The 19694-nt window shown below is 36.5% G+C and overlaps 1 protein-coding gene across 3 annotated transcripts in view; it reads right to left on the bottom strand.

Moving 5' to 3' along the window:
- Positions 1–19694, bottom strand: part of NXPH1 (neurexophilin 1) — a 287676-nt gene that overhangs the window by 167409 nt on the left and 100573 nt on the right. The window contains exon 2 of one of the 3 annotated variants that reach the window (XM_081079206.1): positions 9777–9815. The exons of the other annotated variants lie outside the window; for them this stretch is intronic. Within the exon in view, the coding sequence (XP_080935332.1) occupies positions 9777–9794 (18 nt within the window). The 5' untranslated portion in view covers positions 9795–9815. The remainder of the gene's footprint in view (positions 1–9776; positions 9816–19694) is intronic. 3 annotated transcript variants of the gene reach the window in all.

Genomic DNA, 19694 nt, shown 5'->3' on the forward strand with positions numbered 1-19694 from the left:
GTTATTAAAAAACACAGATAAAATTCTGCCTCATGAAAGCTGATAATAAAAAACAATATCCAAAACCTAAGTAATTACAAGAATTTAAAATTAAATTGTTGCTCAGATGAAATTTCAAATAAAAATCTCTCCCAGATTTTATTAAAAATATAGCAGGTTAGGGAAGATAGGAGAGAATCCTTTTAACGTGTGTAAAGCACGTTTGAGTCTTTCTTTTTATAAGACTAGGTGGGATGGGGTGGGCGAGTATTGGTCTACACAGAAGAGATTAAGCACATTAGAAGCTAGGAAGAACTGATCAGAAAGTGAAGAAGCAATTGCCTGGATTGATTTTCTGTATCCCTTCACTTGGTACTAAATCTGCAGGATGCTTTCACACAAGAAGGAAAATATGGAGCCTAGCATGCTACCGAATACTGAAACATGAGCTGGGATGTTTATGCAGCCACATGTAAGCGATTTGGTAAATGGATTTCTTTGGGGATTTGTCCTGCCTTTTAAGGGTAACAGCTACTTAAGAAGGAAATGTTTTTACTGCATCAATTCTGTGCAACACTCAAAATACCTTTAAAGAAAATAACACCGATGAAAACCTCTTACTGCCAGGGACATTACACACAGTACATTATTTTGTCCTCCCAACCCTTAAAGGTCATTAGCACTATTCTACAAACCAGAAAACTGGGCTCTGAGGGGAGGGGTCAGTAATCTGCATAAGATTCTAAGGATTGCAAAAAAGAGACTGGGATTTTTGACCAAGCTTCAGGCCCCAAGCAGACATGGCTCTGGAATGCCATGCATGCCTCTTTCTGAAGGTTTTAAAGAAGTTAACTGATATTGTGAGGTATTTGAGAGTAAGCCTGCCTTAGGAAAAGGGGAAAGTAATCATATTCTTTGGGTTTTTTTTTTTTTAAAACATTTAAGAGTTTACTATGCATAGCTTTGAAGACTGATAAAAACAAAGGACACACACACACACACACACACACACACACACGATCATGCTGTGTAATAATCACCGAGGCTCAAGTACCCCATAAGCACATGTTCCCAAACCCAGGTTGTTAACCCCGGGACTAATGGCTGCTGGTATTTATGCCTCTGCTCTACATTACAATGTCCCACTCTGTATAATAATTGAACAGAAGACAGAAGAGTGTGAGTTCTGGGGTTAGACCTCTGGGATTAACACCCTGCCTTTCCCATTTAATAGTTGTGACCTTGAGCACTTCCTTGTAGCTCAATTTCTTCATTTGTAAAATGGAGACAACAAGAAATCTCCAAGTCATAATTTGTGAGAATCAAATGAGCAATCACGTGTAAATCTTTTAGCCCAGTGCCTGACAAAGTAAAAAATAAAAAAATGCAAACTATTATGGAGATTGAGAAGAGTTCATTATCAAGGGGTTTCTCCCCTTTTATATAATGTGACTGTGTAGTTTCATTAGTAAAGCAGCATTTGGCAGACTGTATTTTCCAAATATGGTCAAAATAATACCTCCCATCACATGTGGTCTTCTACAATATAACCATGCCACAACACCATGAAGAGGTAGAATTTGTTTCTGATGAAGACAGACTATACCAGTTCTAGACATAGCCCTTAGCTGGCCTGTTAGCTTTACTTCCTGCCTTTTAGAACACTCTCTCTCAGAACTCATCCACCATGCCGTAAGGAAACACAAGTAACCTGTGGAGGTACCCACATGGAGAGAAACCAAGGCCCCCAGCCAACACTTGCAGCTGAACTCCCTCCCGGCCAACAACCACAGCCAACTTGCCTACCAGATGAGTAAGAAACCAGGAAGCAGATCCTCCAGGCCCAGTTAAGAGAGCCCATCTAATTCTATTTGAAGCAGACTTAAGCAGTTCCTTTGAAATCCTGCCTAAATGCCCGATTACTGTTGTGCCAAGTCACAACATTTTGTCATAATTTGTTATGTGGCAGTAGATACCCAGAACACAGCACTTTATGTAATCACTCTTTTTATCCCCACTTTTCTGGTATTTACCTTCTCTAAGTGAGTCCATCATAAAGATACATTTTATGTTAGGATCTATAACCATAGCATGTACTTAGTGCCTGCTATTTGTCAATCACTGGTCTCTCCTGGATGAAAGGAGGAGGGAAGTTGTAAAACTAAACATATTTCTGCCCTCAGCTGGGAATTGTATAGTTGGGGAGAATAACTGTCCATATACAGAATCAACCAAAATTCACAGTTAACAAATATTTAACAGTCATACAGGAGTTACAAATTATAGCAACCTAACGCATGTCCATTGGTTCCAAATACAGACAAAAGGTTAGGAACAGAGTATAGAGCTAGGACCAGTTATAAAATCCTTCTCCAACAGTTATATTTAAAGCATATTCTTGAAGGATAGCACAAAGAGTTCTGACAATTAAGTTCGCAAACTCATCCTAGAAAAAGTGCTACATATCTCATTGCTGAATATTACTATGGTCACCTTCAAAGTACATTAATACCAGCACTTAGTCCATCCTTCAAAGCAATTTTGGATCTCTTTTCCTGGAATGGCCATCAGAACTGTCCTCGTATTACCCTTAATGTCCTGAATGTCATCAAAATGTCTTCCTTTCAATATTTTATCTTCGGGTAAAGAAAGAAGTCATTGGGGGCCAGATCAGGTGAGTAGGAAGGGTGTTCCAATACAGTTATTTGTTGACTGGCTAAAAACTCCCTCACAGACAGTGCCGTGTGAGCTGGTGCATTGTCGTGATGCAAGAGCCATGAATTGTTGGCAAACAGTTCAGATCATCTAACTTCTTCACGCAACCTTTTCAGCACTTCCTAATAGTAAACTTGGTTAACTGTTTTTCCAGTTGGTACAAATTCATAATGAATAATCCCTCTGATACCAAAAAAGGTCAGCAACCCTGTTGTAACAAGTTCACAAACTTAATTGTCATTTTTAATTGACCTCGTAGACAAATGGCAGGCAGAGGGTATATTCTGTAAGTTAGAAATGTTGTATGTGAAAGTTCAAAACCAGTAACGAACAAATTACAGACAAGACCTATGAAGGAAACTGCCTAAATTCTAGCAGAGAAGGTCTTTGCCAAGAAGAACAAAGAAACGAGGTTGGGGAGATCTGGACAAGAGGTCAACAAATCTCTACTCAAAGCTTTTACAACCTGGTGTGCTTTGGCCTTGGGTAAGTTTTTCTTTTCTCCTTTCAGACAGAAGCCTTCTCTCCAACCCTCAAAGGCAAGTAGGCTCAACAGTGACTTAGGTGCCTCTGTTACATACAGCAGTATGGTCTCTTTACAAACCAGCTTGCTGTGTTTTACTCAGCAGTCTGTGTCCTCTCTTGTGGAATCAGGATTTCTCAAAATCTAGTCCTATCTTCTGCCTGGTGTCTTCTGTCAGAGGTGTCTCAGAGGATTCCTTACACATCCATCAAAGAGACAGACATGAAAATGAAAACTAAAAGCAAAGGGACCATATCAATAAAAGCTGCTCTTAGTTGATTCACAAATGCAGTCGCCAATGGAGTGCTGAGCAAAAAATAACTCCCACTGGACTTCAGTCTATCAGTGGTGTGTCAGTTTTCCCCACCCAGTGGACTGTGTTCACTCCTGACCATTCAAAGCACAGGTACTGAACACTAGCATATCTGGGTTGTACGCTATCTTTTCATTCAATGCCTTTTATTGAGGACCTACTCTTTATTAGAAACAAAGCCGAACTGTAGGACCCGACCACACTGCCCTCCAAGGGCTATCCTTCTCTACTGCCCCGCATGGCAGAAAATGGCATCTAGATATGTCCTGATCCAAAGGAGACTAAAAAGCCATGTAAATCAGGAAATCATGGCAATTTCCCACCAATTTCAGATCCCCCTCTGGAATTCTAATGGAATCAAGTAAAATTTTAAACTGTAGTTAGAAAAGCTGAGGTCTTACTATTTTTCTGTTTGTTTTTTTTAAATCCTTAAAAGTGTCCTTCACATGCTGCTACAAACCCTACTGTTCTGGTGACCAGGCTATACCATTTTAAGCAAAGAGTCTTCCTAGAGAATAAGAGGATTTAAAACGGAAAAAGCTAAAGAATCCAGAAATTAGATCAGCCATGTTCTGTTTATTTTTACTATCAAAAAAAAAAAAAGAGACTCTTCTCTTCCCAATTGCTATTTTACTTTTCCTGAATTGTGAAAATAAGAAAGGATGTGAAAGGATGAGGAAAATGTAAAGAACATATATTAATAGAATAAGAACCCTTCTATTTTAAGCATCTCTATGTATCACAGTTCAAGGTGCTGAGCATTGTCTCTCACTTACCTACCCACATACACCCAAGCATGTGTGCACCCCCATAAGTACAACACCTTCAGCTTCAAATCCAAAGAGCACCAACAGGCTCATGCTGATGGATGTGAGCTGATCTCACACCATATGGTCCACCTCTCTTCTCCACTGGTGAATGCAGCATCTCCAGATTTGGATCACATGTCTCATTAGACTGAAAGACTGCCCCTGGCTAATATTATATTTTTAGACAACTTCAGTATCATCCTAAATGCCAAAAGGCTAACACCTACACAATGACAGAATGCAAACATTTACATATCTTTTTTTTTTTTCATTTTTCTTTCTTCCTTCATTTTACAAGCTCCCTTGGTCCCACATCCTATTGGGACCAAGATTTTAGCTCTTCACAAGTTTAGCTCCCATCCTAATCACTTCATGTATCGCATAAGGCTTAGTGGATTAAAATCATACCCTAGCTCTCAATATGATTTTGTCAGTGCCCTAGAGATTTGATACTAAATTCCATAGTTGAAGAATTTCTTCTAAAAAGTGTGCTTGGAAATATAGTTGAAAATCTTTCCCAGTGCCACAGGAAATCCCAACACTAACCAGAGAACTATGTGATGATATGGAATTAGTAATATGTCTCAACCAGGGACAACCTATATACTTCATAGTCTGTATGAAACAAAACAAATGATTAAGATGATCATGATTCAGCATGATTGATTCCCTTCTTCAAACATGTTAGCCAGGTGGTTCTTTTTGTTTGTTTGTTTGTTTTGTTTTTTTTCAGGTATACAAAACAACATGATGGTTAGACATTTACGCCCCTCATAAAGTGATAATCCCCCAAGTCTACTACCCCTCTGACGTCATACACAGCTATGACAATACCATTGTAATCCCCTATGCTGTACTATTCATCCTATGATTACATATAATCAGTAACGTTGTAAAGATTATGTAGGGTGTCAGATGGGTACTGGACTTATCAAGGGGATCACTTCATAGAAACTGACATATATAGCCAGATGGTTCTTGATGAGTCATAGAACTAGGTTAATTGGAAGACTGAAGGACAAAGAGAATATTGGGTGGATAGATCAACCTTCAGCTGGACTGCAACATACAGCTGTGGCTCGGTATCTGAGGAGGATTGGCTTCAGGACCAAAAGCAGATACCAAAATCCTTGGAATTTGAAGTCTCATATATAAAATGGTGTAATATTTGTATATAGCCTATAACCCCATATACTTTAGATCATCTACAGATTACTTATAATACCGAATACAATGTAAATGCTATGTAAATTGTGGTATGTTGTATGCTTAGGGAATAATAACAAGAAAAAAAAAACAAACTCTGTATACATTTAGTACAGATGCAATCGTCATAGGTCTGACTATATAGTACACACCAGCAACAACGTGTTTTTTTCTAACATTTTGATCTGCAGTTGGTGAATCCACCAAACCAGTGGATACAGAAGGCTGACTGTATATGCTAAATTATCTCCCTGAGAAATTTTACTGAGCAGCTGCTCCCTCACTGTAGGACCCATCCTGGATTAGGACTAAACGGTATAGCCCCAATCAGCCAAATAGTTATGAAACTGTCCCACGCTTCAAACCAAGACTATGCCAAATAATACTTAATCTAACAAGCATTTATTTAGCAATCATCAGGTACAAGGCAATTTCTGCCTCAGAATATAAATACAGAAAATCATTAGATTGTTTCTGTTTTTCTAATAGATATAATAAGCAAAAAAAAAATACCCAACATCTCCCTCAGGACTAAGAAAGTGAGAGAGAGAGAGACAGAGAGAAAGAGAGAGAGAGAGAGAGAGAGAGAGAGAAACATACAAACACTACCAAATTTGGGATGTCATTTTTTAAAAATAAACTCCAGTTAGGAGATAACTTATTTGTCTGCTGGAATCCATTTTCCATTCAGTGCATTAAAAGTAGAGAAATAGATTTGTTTGCCCAGTTCTGCTTTTTCCTTCATTAGCCAAACAGAGTCTGCACAATTTCCAAAGGCAACTTCACTAAAACTGTCTTTCAGTCTCTAGTCACTTTTCATAGAAGGGTTTGTTTCAGAATAATTTTGTGCATATGTGTTTCCCCCGCCCTCTTCCATTTTGCAGTTGCATTTAGTTTTTGCTAAAATGGCTGCCAGAGTCCTTAAATGGACCTGGAGGTTATTACTTTTCAACACACTTCACACATGGCCATTAATACCTGCATCTTTAAAAAAGAAAAAAAAAATTCTGCAATCTGATTTGCTTCAATTGTATTGAGTATGTCCCAAAATGTAATCTCCTGGGCAAAGAGTAAACACAAGCAGTTTTCAATTAAGGGTAGTTGAATGGTGACATTTAAGAAATCATGGAAATAAATACAACGCAGTAATCATGTAGAAATGAAAAACAAATTGAATTTTTTTTCTATGCACTCACATCCAATAGAAAAACTTGACAGTACACAGTATATTGTTAAATCATGGAACTGACTGCCCATTGGAGAGAGAAAACAGTTTAAGAAAACATAACTCTATACTGTACAAGGTTAATGCTATTCAAAATGCAAAAGCTAGGAAGATGGTACCCATATTACCTGATATTTTCACCGATTATGCACCCAGAAGCAGACATGTTTATCTTTCACCTTGACATCTGATTGCTGTGCTAATGCCTTTTAAAACTAGATGGAAGGAAATTATATTCTCCTAAGGAGTTGACTGATTCTTTTCTTTAAAGAACAGAAAAAGAAATAAAGATAGCCATTTTGATTCAAACAGAGTGCTACATAGAAACCGCTGGGCATAAATCGCATCAGGCCTCTATAATTTTTGCTTGCTATCGGTTATTGCTGGGATAATTGCACAGGAACACTATTTGTGTAATTGTCAGCAGTAATACTCCTGGACCAAGGACCAAGGCCTCCTGCAGATTTCTACAAATCATTACTCTCCTTACAGTTTGTGCTTCTTTTTTTCTTTCTGAAGATCATTGGAGTTAAGCCAAATGGAATTATTGTTCTCAGACTTGGGAAGAATCACATTAATTTCTGAAAAGTACAGACAAATTTTGCAGCTAAGCAAACTGTGTCCTTTGTTTAAGAAAAAGAGACACCAGAGGGTTAAGGGCGAAAATGTTCAAACAAAATGCACATCTTCAAAGCTGTAGATCTACTTGAACAAATTGAAAGCTAATTTGGTGAACAGGGTCAAAGAAGCCATTAGACTGTTTAACCCATAGGGGTTGGACACGGTGAAAAGACATTTGACAATGCTTCTATAACTGTTTTCCTGGTCATTTGTTTTCTCTTTCAAGTTGTTATAATGCATTATAGGGATGTAAAAGCAATGGATTACACATTTAGAGTAGTAAATAAGGATCAGCAATATACGTATATATAAAGAATGATTTTCCCTTCTTCTAAAATTGTAAACTATAATTCTGTCCTATTTGCAATTTACCACCTTTTATATATATATGATAAACATTTTATTTGTTCTGACTAAGTCTTTCTACATAGCTCATAAAAAATAGTCTTGATTAACATTAGTAAAGAAAAAAATTTTAAACTCCTGTGTAGTTGTTTGGCACTTAGTATGTTTTGTTTTCAACAAGTTTGTTCAGATTTTCCAACATTTTATTCATAACATACAGTAGCAAATACTTTTTTAATATTTTAGATCTTAGACAAAGGATGTAACCTGACAATTCATTTGCAAAAGAAGAAACACAGATAACCAACATTTAAGAAATGGGAATTGAATAGAATATGATGGTTGGCCTATTAAATTAAACACCTTTAATTATAATGCCCCAGCATTTAAATATAGAAAATTATTTATGAGGATGAAGATTCTTTCATACTGCTGATAGAACATCCTTTCATACTGCTGATAGAACAACAACAAAAAATCAGTAAGAAATTTCTGTGAAACAAAATTAAAGTACATATTACAGATTTTATTTTAAATTACAGTCTTTGAAAATGAATGCCTATCCAAAGGATGACTATCCTAAAACATTAAGACAAAGATTCATGCATAAAAAGACTTGTTATTCAAAATAATAAATATCTATAAGCAATCTAATCAGCCAACAACAGGAGCATATCGAGTAAGTTATGATACAATGTGCAATGAGTTATTGTTCACTCATTCAATGGTGTTTTCAAACCCAAAATTTAAAAATATGAAATGACCTGAAGAAATATTCATATAAAGTAAAATACAAGATTCAAGTCAGACGGAGAAAGACAAATACCATATGATCTCACTTATATGTGGAATCTTAAGAATAGAATAAATGAACAGACTAATCAGAAATAGTCTCAGAGATATAGAGAAAAAACTGACGGTTGCTACACGGGACGGGGGTAGGGAAGGGGGAAGCGGTGAGGGGATTTGAAGGCACAGTCAGTAACCATAGAATTGCCACGGGGATATGAAAGACAGTTTGGGGAGTTTAATCAGTAATGTTGTAAAGATTTTGTAGGGTATCTGATGGACACTTGAGTTATTGGGGAGACCACTTCAGGAACAGTGTAGATGCATGACTGTGTGGTGTGCACCCAAAGCTGAAGCTGAATAGTAATGAGTACCAACTGTGGTTTAATATCTATATAGTCACGGGATGTGGAGTGCAGAGCAGGGAACGGGGTCAGTGGAACTGTGGTGGCTATGTGCAATGTTGGAGGGGTGGTAGATTGGGGCAGAGGGGTTGTTACTTTGTAAGGGGTATAAATGTCCAACTAGAACATTGTTTTGTACACTGGAAACTAATAATAATACTAAAAAAAACTGTAGATGCATGTGATCCCAAAGTTTTTATAACTGTAAATATGCATGGGAAAAATATTAACTGATAGTTTCTGAATAGTAGGATTATAAATGATTTTTATTTTCCTGTCTGTGTTGATATTTGAGCTTGTTTTGCATGTAATATATCTATTCAAGACCCATTGTTTCTGATATAAATTAATACTATACTTTCAACAGCAAGGAAATACAGAAGCACTACACTTCGTGATAAAATTAGGGAAAAGTTGGTAGGATTGCCCATATGTCTTTCCCTCTGAGAAAAAGATTTCAGGAATGAAAAATGTGGACTATAATAAGGATGCTTAGAACTCAAGCATTGAATAGTAAGATCCTTTTGCAGTGTCATTTTAAAGTATATCATTAATCTTGTTTTAAGTTGAGGTTGCCAGTGAAGTTATTACCATAAGCCAGATCCCTGCAACCCTCCTTTTGCCCCCAAGCATTCCATGTTCTGTCACTTCCCTCTGGAATCACTAATTGTCTCCTAGTTATTTCTATCCCCTACAGCCACTGATGGCTGTCAATGGAAGACACATTCTCTAGTGGCTATAGCCAAGAAACAGGGCCAGTCAGAGGCTTGTACCTATTCCTGCTTTCACTACATCTTCAGGTCACCTCATGCAAGATTTATAACCACCTCTAAGCCGGCTCTCTTACCTCCAAACTGGGTTGCATCTGACATCATATTCTTCCTCACTGAGAAAGAAAAGGAGACACAAATATCACCAGATACAAACATGCATTCTATGGTTTCAATCTCACTGTTCAGTGTCCCTCTGCCTTAAGGAAACCGATATAATTAAGGAAAAATTTGAGAGATAATAGTAGGTTAGTGGTTACAACAGACCCAAACTGGACTTCCTGGATGTGAATCCAGTTCTACCACTCACAAATAAATGGCAGTCTCTGTGCTGCTATTTCCTCCTCTGTAAAACAGATTAAATGAGTTCAGTAGTTAACACATATACAGCACTAAAACCATTTCTGGTACAGAGCAAGTATTAACATTATTAGAAAACAGTGCGTCTTCCTTCTTTCCAAAGTGATAAATATGTTTTCAAAGTTCTTATTTACCCAAAAGTATAGATTACACTGTAATCTGTTTATAATCTGGTCCATCTTCAACAGAGGAAGAAACAAAAAACAATCAATTGAGTTAGTATTAGAGGTAACTTATTCAAAACAGGATAACCCACTGGAGTTGTTTTACATTTAGTTTTTATTATTGACAGAGCCTCATTAAATAGGTTTGATATTCAGTGTATTTACTCAGAAGAGAGCCTGGATAAATGAGGATTCTCAAGTCATTTTGCATGTGTTTATATCTGTCCGTGATGTGCAACTGCAGTTCCGATAGGAACAGATTTTAAATCATTACATTTCATTTGGGCTCACGTCAGCCACAAGTTAGCTCAGCACAATTTAATGGAGAAGTGCATTGCCTTTAGCACTTAATGAGGCCACATTTGATAAGACACTCTAGTGGGATCTGGAATCATAACAGTAATGAAATCCAAGGTTTGGGTTCTTGGTTCATTAGGTAACAGGACTGGCTCTTCCATACACTTGTTCCCAAAGAGAAAGAGGCCAACTTGTTGGATTTTTTTCACTTATTTTTTACGATGCTAGAGAATTTGTGGGCTTTTATCTTTCAATTATTAAACAAAAGAGTTTCACAATAACTTTGAATGCAAAATAATTTTCCAGTGCTCTATTCCAGAGGTAAGGAGACAATATCTGCTTGTGAGCCCAGAATATATGCATTTTAAGAAATTCAGGTGATTCTAAGGTAGGTAGTCCATAGATCACATCTTGCTCTGAAGAGACAAATTTCTAAGAAAACTCATCCAATTAATTAAACTGGGATATCCACAGATACATGACCAGAGGCCTGACAACCACCAATGAAGAATATCTCTATCTGCTTTCAATAATGACCTAGTGGAATCTACTTTTCTCCATGTTTGTAATTTTCTTTCTCAAACTCAATTGCCCTTTGGCATGAGTAGAAGGAATGAATATACATTCATGTACTCAATTTTGTAAAGGAAGAAAAAATAACTACAGGAATGTTTGAGTATTCTTGCAAAGGCTAGCATGTAGATTATCTTGGCACTTATACATTTAAATCATTATCCCAAAGTACACAGTCATAATATATATGAAAAAGAAATCTCTGCTTTACACACTGATCCAAGAACAAGCTTCCCAGGGTGTGCAGAATCATTGATATTTTCATTAGCTTGCATCAAAAGATGCCTGACCTTTTGCTGCAATCTTTAGGGTGACATCAGAAGTGCAACAGCTGGGCTCCCCACACACAGTAAACATTAGCCTACATACAAAAAAAGTGACGTTTTTGCTCATCAGCATAATTAAGACCAGATATTGGCTGCCCATGTCAGACTTTGGCCAGGAGCTCACTTGTATGAGAGCTTGACGTAATCGCATTAAGGGTTGACAGTGCTTAGCTGCCATGGATTGACTAAGAAAAATGACATCAATAATGTAGGTATGTATTCTCTACTGTGTGTTAATAAGCTAACTGGAGTCTAAGCGGTTGGAATTTATAATTTCTATATTTTAATTATGAAAATCATCAACAATTACAATTGCTGAGTATTATTTCCTTTAAATATTAAACCACCAATGGACCTAAGTGAGCAGAATATTGCTAAGAGCAAACACAGTATTTTGTTTCAGCCACAGAATAAGAAGATCATTTGGGTGAGTATTTTATTTCAATTTAATTAGAATCACCGTGTATGAAGTCTCTATGTGCCTATGTCCTCTAAGTAAAATCCCAAGGTCAACCTGAGAAGAGGACAGTGTTTCCTGATGAAATCTACATTATTACACGGACCATTCCTCTAGTGCTCTTTTTCGTCTTTCTGCTGAGAAATATTATATTCTGAGCAATATAAATTATTGGAATTTGTACTGCCGATGTGCAATACAGACATGTACAAGATCATCTCACCCAACACCATCATTAACTGATAAATTATTATGTGCCCAAGATCATACAGTGTCTGTGGGTCAGAGCCAGGACTGACACTCAACCTTCCACAACCGCCCACCCACCCCGTGCTCCTTCAATTTCACAAGCTACTCTTTGGGATAAAATTTTCCTTAAATAATGCTTCTCTTCCTTTATTTTGTATGTATACTTACACTAAAGAGATTTTCTCTTGCAGCTGTTTGTTAATATGTTGCTCATTTGTTAAACTTCGGTTCCTGTTTCCTATCCTGTGAGAGCAAAACGAGGTTGCGTCCCTCAGCACCTGAGCTATCCATTAAGAAGTTATTCTGTGAAAGTCAAGCTTTCACAGTGGTCCAATAAACTTCCCTAAGCTTCTCCATTCAAGGAAAGGGGGCTGGAGAAGATAAGACACATTACATATAAGAAACTATTATAATTCTCAAAAATTATAATAGTTTCTTATATGTAATGTGTCTTATCTTCTCCAGCCCGCCTGGTCATGGCATTGTACACCAGAGACTGGACATTAATGAATGCCAACTATAATTTTATGTGTATAATGTGATGGCTCGGTGTGAGGTCGGGGTGGTGGTGGATGGGGGAGGGGGGTTCATGGTGTGAGGGATGTAAAAATAAAATAAAATAAAATAAAACTATTAAAAAAAAACTCAAAAAAAAAAGAAACTATTATAGGTATTTACATTTCCAAAGGGTGTACCTACGTGATCTTTCGTGACTTTTGAAAAATTCACAAGATAAACGCTTTATATCTAGAATATATATCCGTTGGTTTATAGATGATGAAAACCACTCTTCAATCCATAACAGTGTTCCACTTAAAGAAATAATAGGCACTGTAGCAATGAGAAATAAAATTTTAAAAAAGAATAATAAAAATCCACATGAACAAAAAAGCCACAGACTTCCATCGAAATCACACCATCATATGGACATGCCACTTTATAGCACTGCACTACACTCTTTACTATCCTCTTGTTTACAACATATGCATATGATGTCTTCAGATAGTGATGGCTTCCAATGAAAAAAATCCTCCCGTGCACAAGTGTCTGTCCTGAAAGGGTCTTCAAAGTCAAAGACCTTTTATGAGTCTTTCCGAGAATCTAAGAACCCAGGAATTTATGTCCTTATCTGTATAAATCAGAGGTTCTCAGCTGGGAGTGATTTTGTTTCCCAGGGGACATTTAGCAATGTATTGAGACATATTTTTATTGTCACAACTGGGGGAAAGGATGCTATTGGCAACCAGTGATTAGAGGCCAGAGACCCTGCTACAATTTCTACAATGTATAGGACAGGCCCACAACAAGAAATTATCTGACCCAAAATTATCCAGACCAAATAAGCTACAGCCAACAACTGCCGTGAAATCTTTAGCATGACATGAAGTTTTTAGTCACTTAACTGCTGAGAAATGTGTGTTTAAATCTTATCCCTTGCATCACTACCCAGAGTGACTGGGCAGATTTCTTAGTAAGAGACAACATGTGCAGCAAGAACACTTAGGCTTGGGGGCCTGGAGCCTTGGCTGCTACAGACGTAGCTCTCTCAGTAATTAACTGAATGAACTTGGGTAAGTCACTTAACCTCTCATAATCTCCATTGCTTCATCAACAAATGAAAGAACCAAGCTAAGTTAATTCTTGATATTCCTTTCATCTCTAAAACTCTATAATTCAAATGAGAAGCCAAATCACAAGTTTAGAAATGATTTTCAAAACTAACATGCCTGGCAATGCAATCAAAAAAAAAAAAAAAAATGACTGAAGAATACACACATTATATGTGAAACGGCATTGCTTCAATAAATGGATGAGCATTTATTAAGCATCTATTATTATATGCTTAACCCTCTATTTGTTGATATAAAGATATAAAAGAAGAATTAGACACTGTATCTCTGTGAGTGAACTAGACTGATTCATTGAAATTCATTAAAGAGGTGGTTTTGTTTTTTCCAAAGTGTAGTATGCAGACCATCACATCAGGATATCCTGGGATCCCTGGTAAAATACAAATTCCTGATCCTCTAGTCATAGTGGATTGGGATTTCTGTGCTTTTGACCCAAAGCCTGCATTATCATAATCACTGCTCAGTGATTATTATGTATACTATAGTTTAAAACTCACTGAATTAAAAAATAATGAGTAAGAGTCTGCATTATACTTCTTTAGTCTTGATTATACATGAAATTCTATAGTTCACAATTTCTGGCAGAATTACTGGCAGGTTGGAATAGTTGAAGGAAAGTCCAAAGCAGGTAAGATGGGAGCTTAAATAGACTGGGTTTGGAGAGCAAGATGGAAAAAGCCAGGAAAGGTATTCATGTGGAGTTTCAACATGAGCAAAGGTGCAGACGTGGGAGTGAGTGAGATGTAATTGGAAGTCAATGAAGAGTCCCATGATAACAGTATTTGCGTTGTGCAGAAATAATGGATGAAGTGAGATAGCTGTATACTTGTATGGTAAAGTCAATTTGAAAATATCTATGCCCCCACCCCACCAAAGGACAACATCATGGGGGAAAAAAATTAGTTCAGATTTTTAAAACCTATTAAATGTTGTCTGACTGAAATGTGTTTCACTGATTTTTAGGCTATATATGCAATTCAAGAAGAAAATAAAATTACCCCATACGTTAAACCTTCTAGATCTCCAAGTCTCCTAATTCATTTCATATCTCAAGAGCACATATTTATTTGCTAAATAAGTCTTATTTCCCTCTAGTACCCATATTATTTTGCCAGTGTAAACTCATAAATAAAATATTTCTATATTGGTCATTTTTATACACTCCAATATAATTTTTCCTCTTCAGGGATGGGAACTGAGAGATTATTTCCCCCCTAAAGCCCAAAATACTTTCACTTCAATTGTTGCATAGTATAAATAATTTCATTTGTTAATTTGTTAAATGGACTACAACTTTATTGATTTGCAATTTATTTCCACTGTGGTGGTAGAATATGCTTTGTGTGGCTTGAGACATCTTAAATTTATTCAGACTGATTTATGGCTTAGAGTATGATGTACCATGTCTTCAAACTTATTTCACACATTTCATCCATCTTTGGTTGGTTCAGGTAGAAGCATAAATTTGAACCCTATTACTTCATTTTTGCTGAAAGCAGAAGTCCCAGTTCAAGTGAATTACTTTCGATATATTGCCGTGCATAAAAATTTCTTGACATTAAATTTCTTGACAAAATTTCATGAATGTTATTTTTAAGCCTTATCTGGGAATATCAGATCTTACTATAACCATGGAAATAATAGATTTGAGTTTACAATGGAGTTCTCTGTAAGGTTTTAATAGAATCAATCTAGGAAGTATTTTCAAATACCACTTTTCTTAGATTCTGATAAGAACAACCATCTGAGTGCCCCATGGTATAGGAGACATATTTTGAATATCCAAAGTGAAAAGTAAGTCCTTTTTTAAATTACTTCCCACGTGATTCAATGATTGTACTATAACATCATGCACCTCCTTCCCCAAGTAAGAATTACTAGTATATTGTTTTTAAGATTATAGGATCTGCAATTAAATATAAAATTCATGTGTGATAGGATATTATATTTTCCTGAAAAGTATAGAATAAATCACAAAGTGAGCCTATCAAAATCAACTTTTTGGCTAACTAAACCATTATAAAGGTTTACTCTTTTATATAAATTCTTTTTTAAAATGCCATGTAATTAAAGTCACTGATAGAAACATTTGTAATTCATATATTCCATATTGGGTTCTAAGAATTATCAAAGATAATGAAGATTCAGTTCCTACCCTTCATGAGCTAAAAGTATAACACAAGAATTATAAGTGTTATCACGTACTATTATGACAACTACTTATAAAAAATTTGCAAGCCATATTTTTGTTTGAAGATATGGATGTTGTAATTTATTAATACAAGATTATTGGTGATATGATCAATAAAGCTTTATTTCCAACACTAATCATGCCTTGTTTGTATCTAAATAAATATTGCTTTTTTATTTATTAAGTTTAGATATTATTCTTTGATTTTAGATTAGAATATAGCTCTTCTTCACTGCCACCCTCAACTCTTTCCCTTCCACCCGCCTATCTTCCTATGAGGACATAATTGCTATTTTGGGGTACACAGTGTTTAAACAACTTTGACCATGTAATATTGTTCATCAAGCCAATGATGTACAGTGATGACATTTCCTTTACAGTCCTTACTTTCTTGAAGTTACTTGTCTCGCCTACTTAGATTTACATAAACGATCACTAATATTTTCTAAATCTTTACACAGATCTGTCAAACCACAATAATATTTTTCATATTCCGACACACGGGGTAATTTAACTGTTTCATTTCTTTCCTGGAGACCTCCCTCTATTGCCCTCCATCCTCCTGTTCTGTCTGTACCAGTTTCTGGCTGGGCCTGGAGCACTGTTGTCACTTTCTAACACCCAAATTGAACTGCTCTGACAATACTGCCCACGGCAATGTTTGAAATGATATCTCTGTCTGCCAGGACTGGCAATGTCCAGACTTTGCTTCAAGAGTCCCTGTAATAACTTCCGCGTAGGTAACGTGGAGAACTTCTGCCCTTCGGCAAGCACTGGGGGCTGGGGGACAGATCATTAGGATAGAGTCATTTATTGGCCTTATCCATGCCACCATCATTGCCAAGTACTTGACGTACATTACATCATTTATTCTCACCACATCTCTTTAAGGCTGGTACCCATTATCATTATCCCCATTTTACAGGTGAGGAGACTGAGATTCAGGAACTTTTGGCAACTTATCTAATGTCACACAGATAAAAAAGTATGAGAACATGATGTCACACCCAGGTTTTCTCTTAACCCTAAGGTATGCCCATAACCGCTTTAGTGCACTACTTTCACAGTGTTTGAAGCATATTCAGTTCTGATTGATGTGAGAGAAGACAGGAAGGGCCTAGAAGAGAAATGGAAGGCTTGGAAAGGAAACGATTTAGTCCCAGCTGTGCCACTTGCTGGTCTGACATCTTGGGCAAGTCCCATGGCATCTAACAATAATAATCATTATTAAAACCAACATTTATTCCTAGCACTTTGGCATGTTTTATCTAATTTTAGTCCCATAAGAATCCATTGATAGAAGTGTTCTTATCATTATTGTTATTATCATTTTTAGTCTTATATTTTAAGCATATCTCAGGGTGAGAGAAAGCATATCTTTCACTTTTCACATGAGTGAGATGAATTGATCATCTTTAAATTGTCTCTTTCTAAAAATATCTTCATTTGAAAAAGTTACAAAAACCTGCAAGTACTTATTGGATTTTTATATCTCAAAGAGAAAAATATCAATTACAAAAATTTCAAACTGGAAAAACTTTAGAAATCACCTCTAATTGCCTCATTTTTCAGATGAAGAAACAGAGGCTCAGAAAAATATTCACTGAAGCTTCCAGAGACACACAGCTAGTAGAGACTAGTACCCAAAAGTGATGATTCCTAGTTTAGTGTTTTTTCTTAAACTGAAGACAGCAGGGATGTGGCACATAGAGTTAATGGGAGGGAGACTCAGTGGGAGAGATAAGGCAGGGAGATGAAGAGCAAGCAATGTGAAAGTCCCCACCACCATCTACGCATTCATTCCGCTAAGTGAGAGGTCCCAGAAATACAAGCAGTACAAAAGTGAGCACAAAAGCATCCTATCCTTAGAAGGAGTTCACAATCAAATATAAAATTACAATAGAATAACAGGTTAAGAAATTAAATTTAAAACATTTTAATAAATATAATTATTTGCAAATTTAGTCAAAGAGAGAGAGAGAGAGAAGAGAGAGAGAGAGAGAGAGAGAGAGAGAGAGAGAGAGAGAGAGAATGAGAATTGGGTGTATAACTTAGCATCTAGAATTTAAAGTATCCATAATGGAACACTCAATTTCACTCACCCACCATCTAAGCTTTGCCACCTCAGTAAACGGCACCACCACTTAGCCAGTTACTGTAGGCAAAAATCAGCAGGAGCCTTTAGCACCTGATATCCTGTATCCAATCCATAAAATAAATTATCTTGATTCTATTTCCAGATGCATCTCAAATGGGTCCACGTATATCCCTCCACACCTCTAGTCTAAGCCATCCTATTCTCTTATCTGGGCGATTAATATAGCTTCCTAAACAGCCTGTCTTCTTCCCCTCTGGTCCCCTATAATCCATTTTCTGCCTAGCAAGCAAAATGTCTTAAAAAACAGGTGAACCAGATGATGCCACACCCTTTCTTAGCCTACCAATAGTCATAATGCCCCCCCTTTTGTATATTATAATTGAGCTTATTGTTTTTTCAGATACAACCAAGAAGGTACAACTAGTATCCCTAGTCAACTGCAACCTACTAGCAAAAAGAGTCATTCATGATTTCAGTTACCAGAATATGTTACATGATATGGTTCTTTAAAGAGAAGAAAACAATAGCAGGAAAGTTCATTGCTAGTTAGAGCTTCACAATGTGAAAACAGAAATGTTCTAATATCATTTTCTTAACCCCTAGAACCCATTTACTATCCCCTACCTTTGCTCCCCTCAACATGTGTTTAGAGTTGAACCTCAAGCACTCTGTATTATCATATGTTTATACATGAGTCCAAGCCCCCAAATAAAAGATAAACTCATATTTTGTTATCTTAAGTCTACATTTATAAGATAGAAAGAAGAAAATGAAAAAGTGAACAGAGAAGCATGATCTTAACACTCCTGCTAACTCAATCAACTAGAATCGACGGATATTAAATGCATAATGGCAAGTGAGATTTATACTACAAAAGTGGAAGTATGGAGTGTTTAGGAAGAATTGAAAGGACAATGTCTGTCTGAGCAAGGAGCAAGTTGAGACCTGAAGAATAAGTACAAGTTACCAGAATCAGCTGGGTAAATGGGATACCTGGGTAGGATGTGGGAGTAAAGAAGCTTCCAGAAAAGGAAGCAGCATGGTGGACAAAAGATGAACAAGACGTGATTCTGCCATCACATATGCCTTAATCTTTTCATATCCACTACCTTTGAAAAAAGCAGCCTTTTTACATAACTATAAATTAAAATATATTATTAAAATGTTACTTTGTCAAAAAAAAAAAGGCTTGCCTAACCACCCTATCCGAAAGAGCACCACAGTCACTCTCTTATCTCTTTCTTCTTACCTTTCTTTATTTTCCACCCTAGTACTTACTACCACCTGAAATGGCTTTTTTTTTCTTTCTTCACCCATGAGACTCTCATAAGCATGCAAGCACAGTCTTGTTGTGTCCTTCTTTTTGTTTTTTCTGTAATATATCCCAGTCAATCCTTATCACCAAGACAGCATCAGCACATATCCACATCAGGCCCAAATGGATAGGAATCCCAATTACTGCATTTCAATCTCTTTTTCTGTTAATAGTCAAGGGTAGTCAGCAACACATCACCAAGGGCTTAAATTGGAAAATCCTTTTAAAAAAATTCTCAAATTCCAAGTGAAACATGAGATTCTTTTATGTCCCTCTATACCTGTCCTCATCATTTCTGCTGATTGCCCTGTTGGTACACATCTAAAGGTGATAA

This window comes from Rhinolophus hipposideros (genome assembly GCF_964194185.1).
Source record: "Rhinolophus hipposideros genome assembly, chromosome: 18".
NCBI classification, from domain to species: Eukaryota; Metazoa; Chordata; class Mammalia; order Chiroptera; family Rhinolophidae; genus Rhinolophus; species Rhinolophus hipposideros.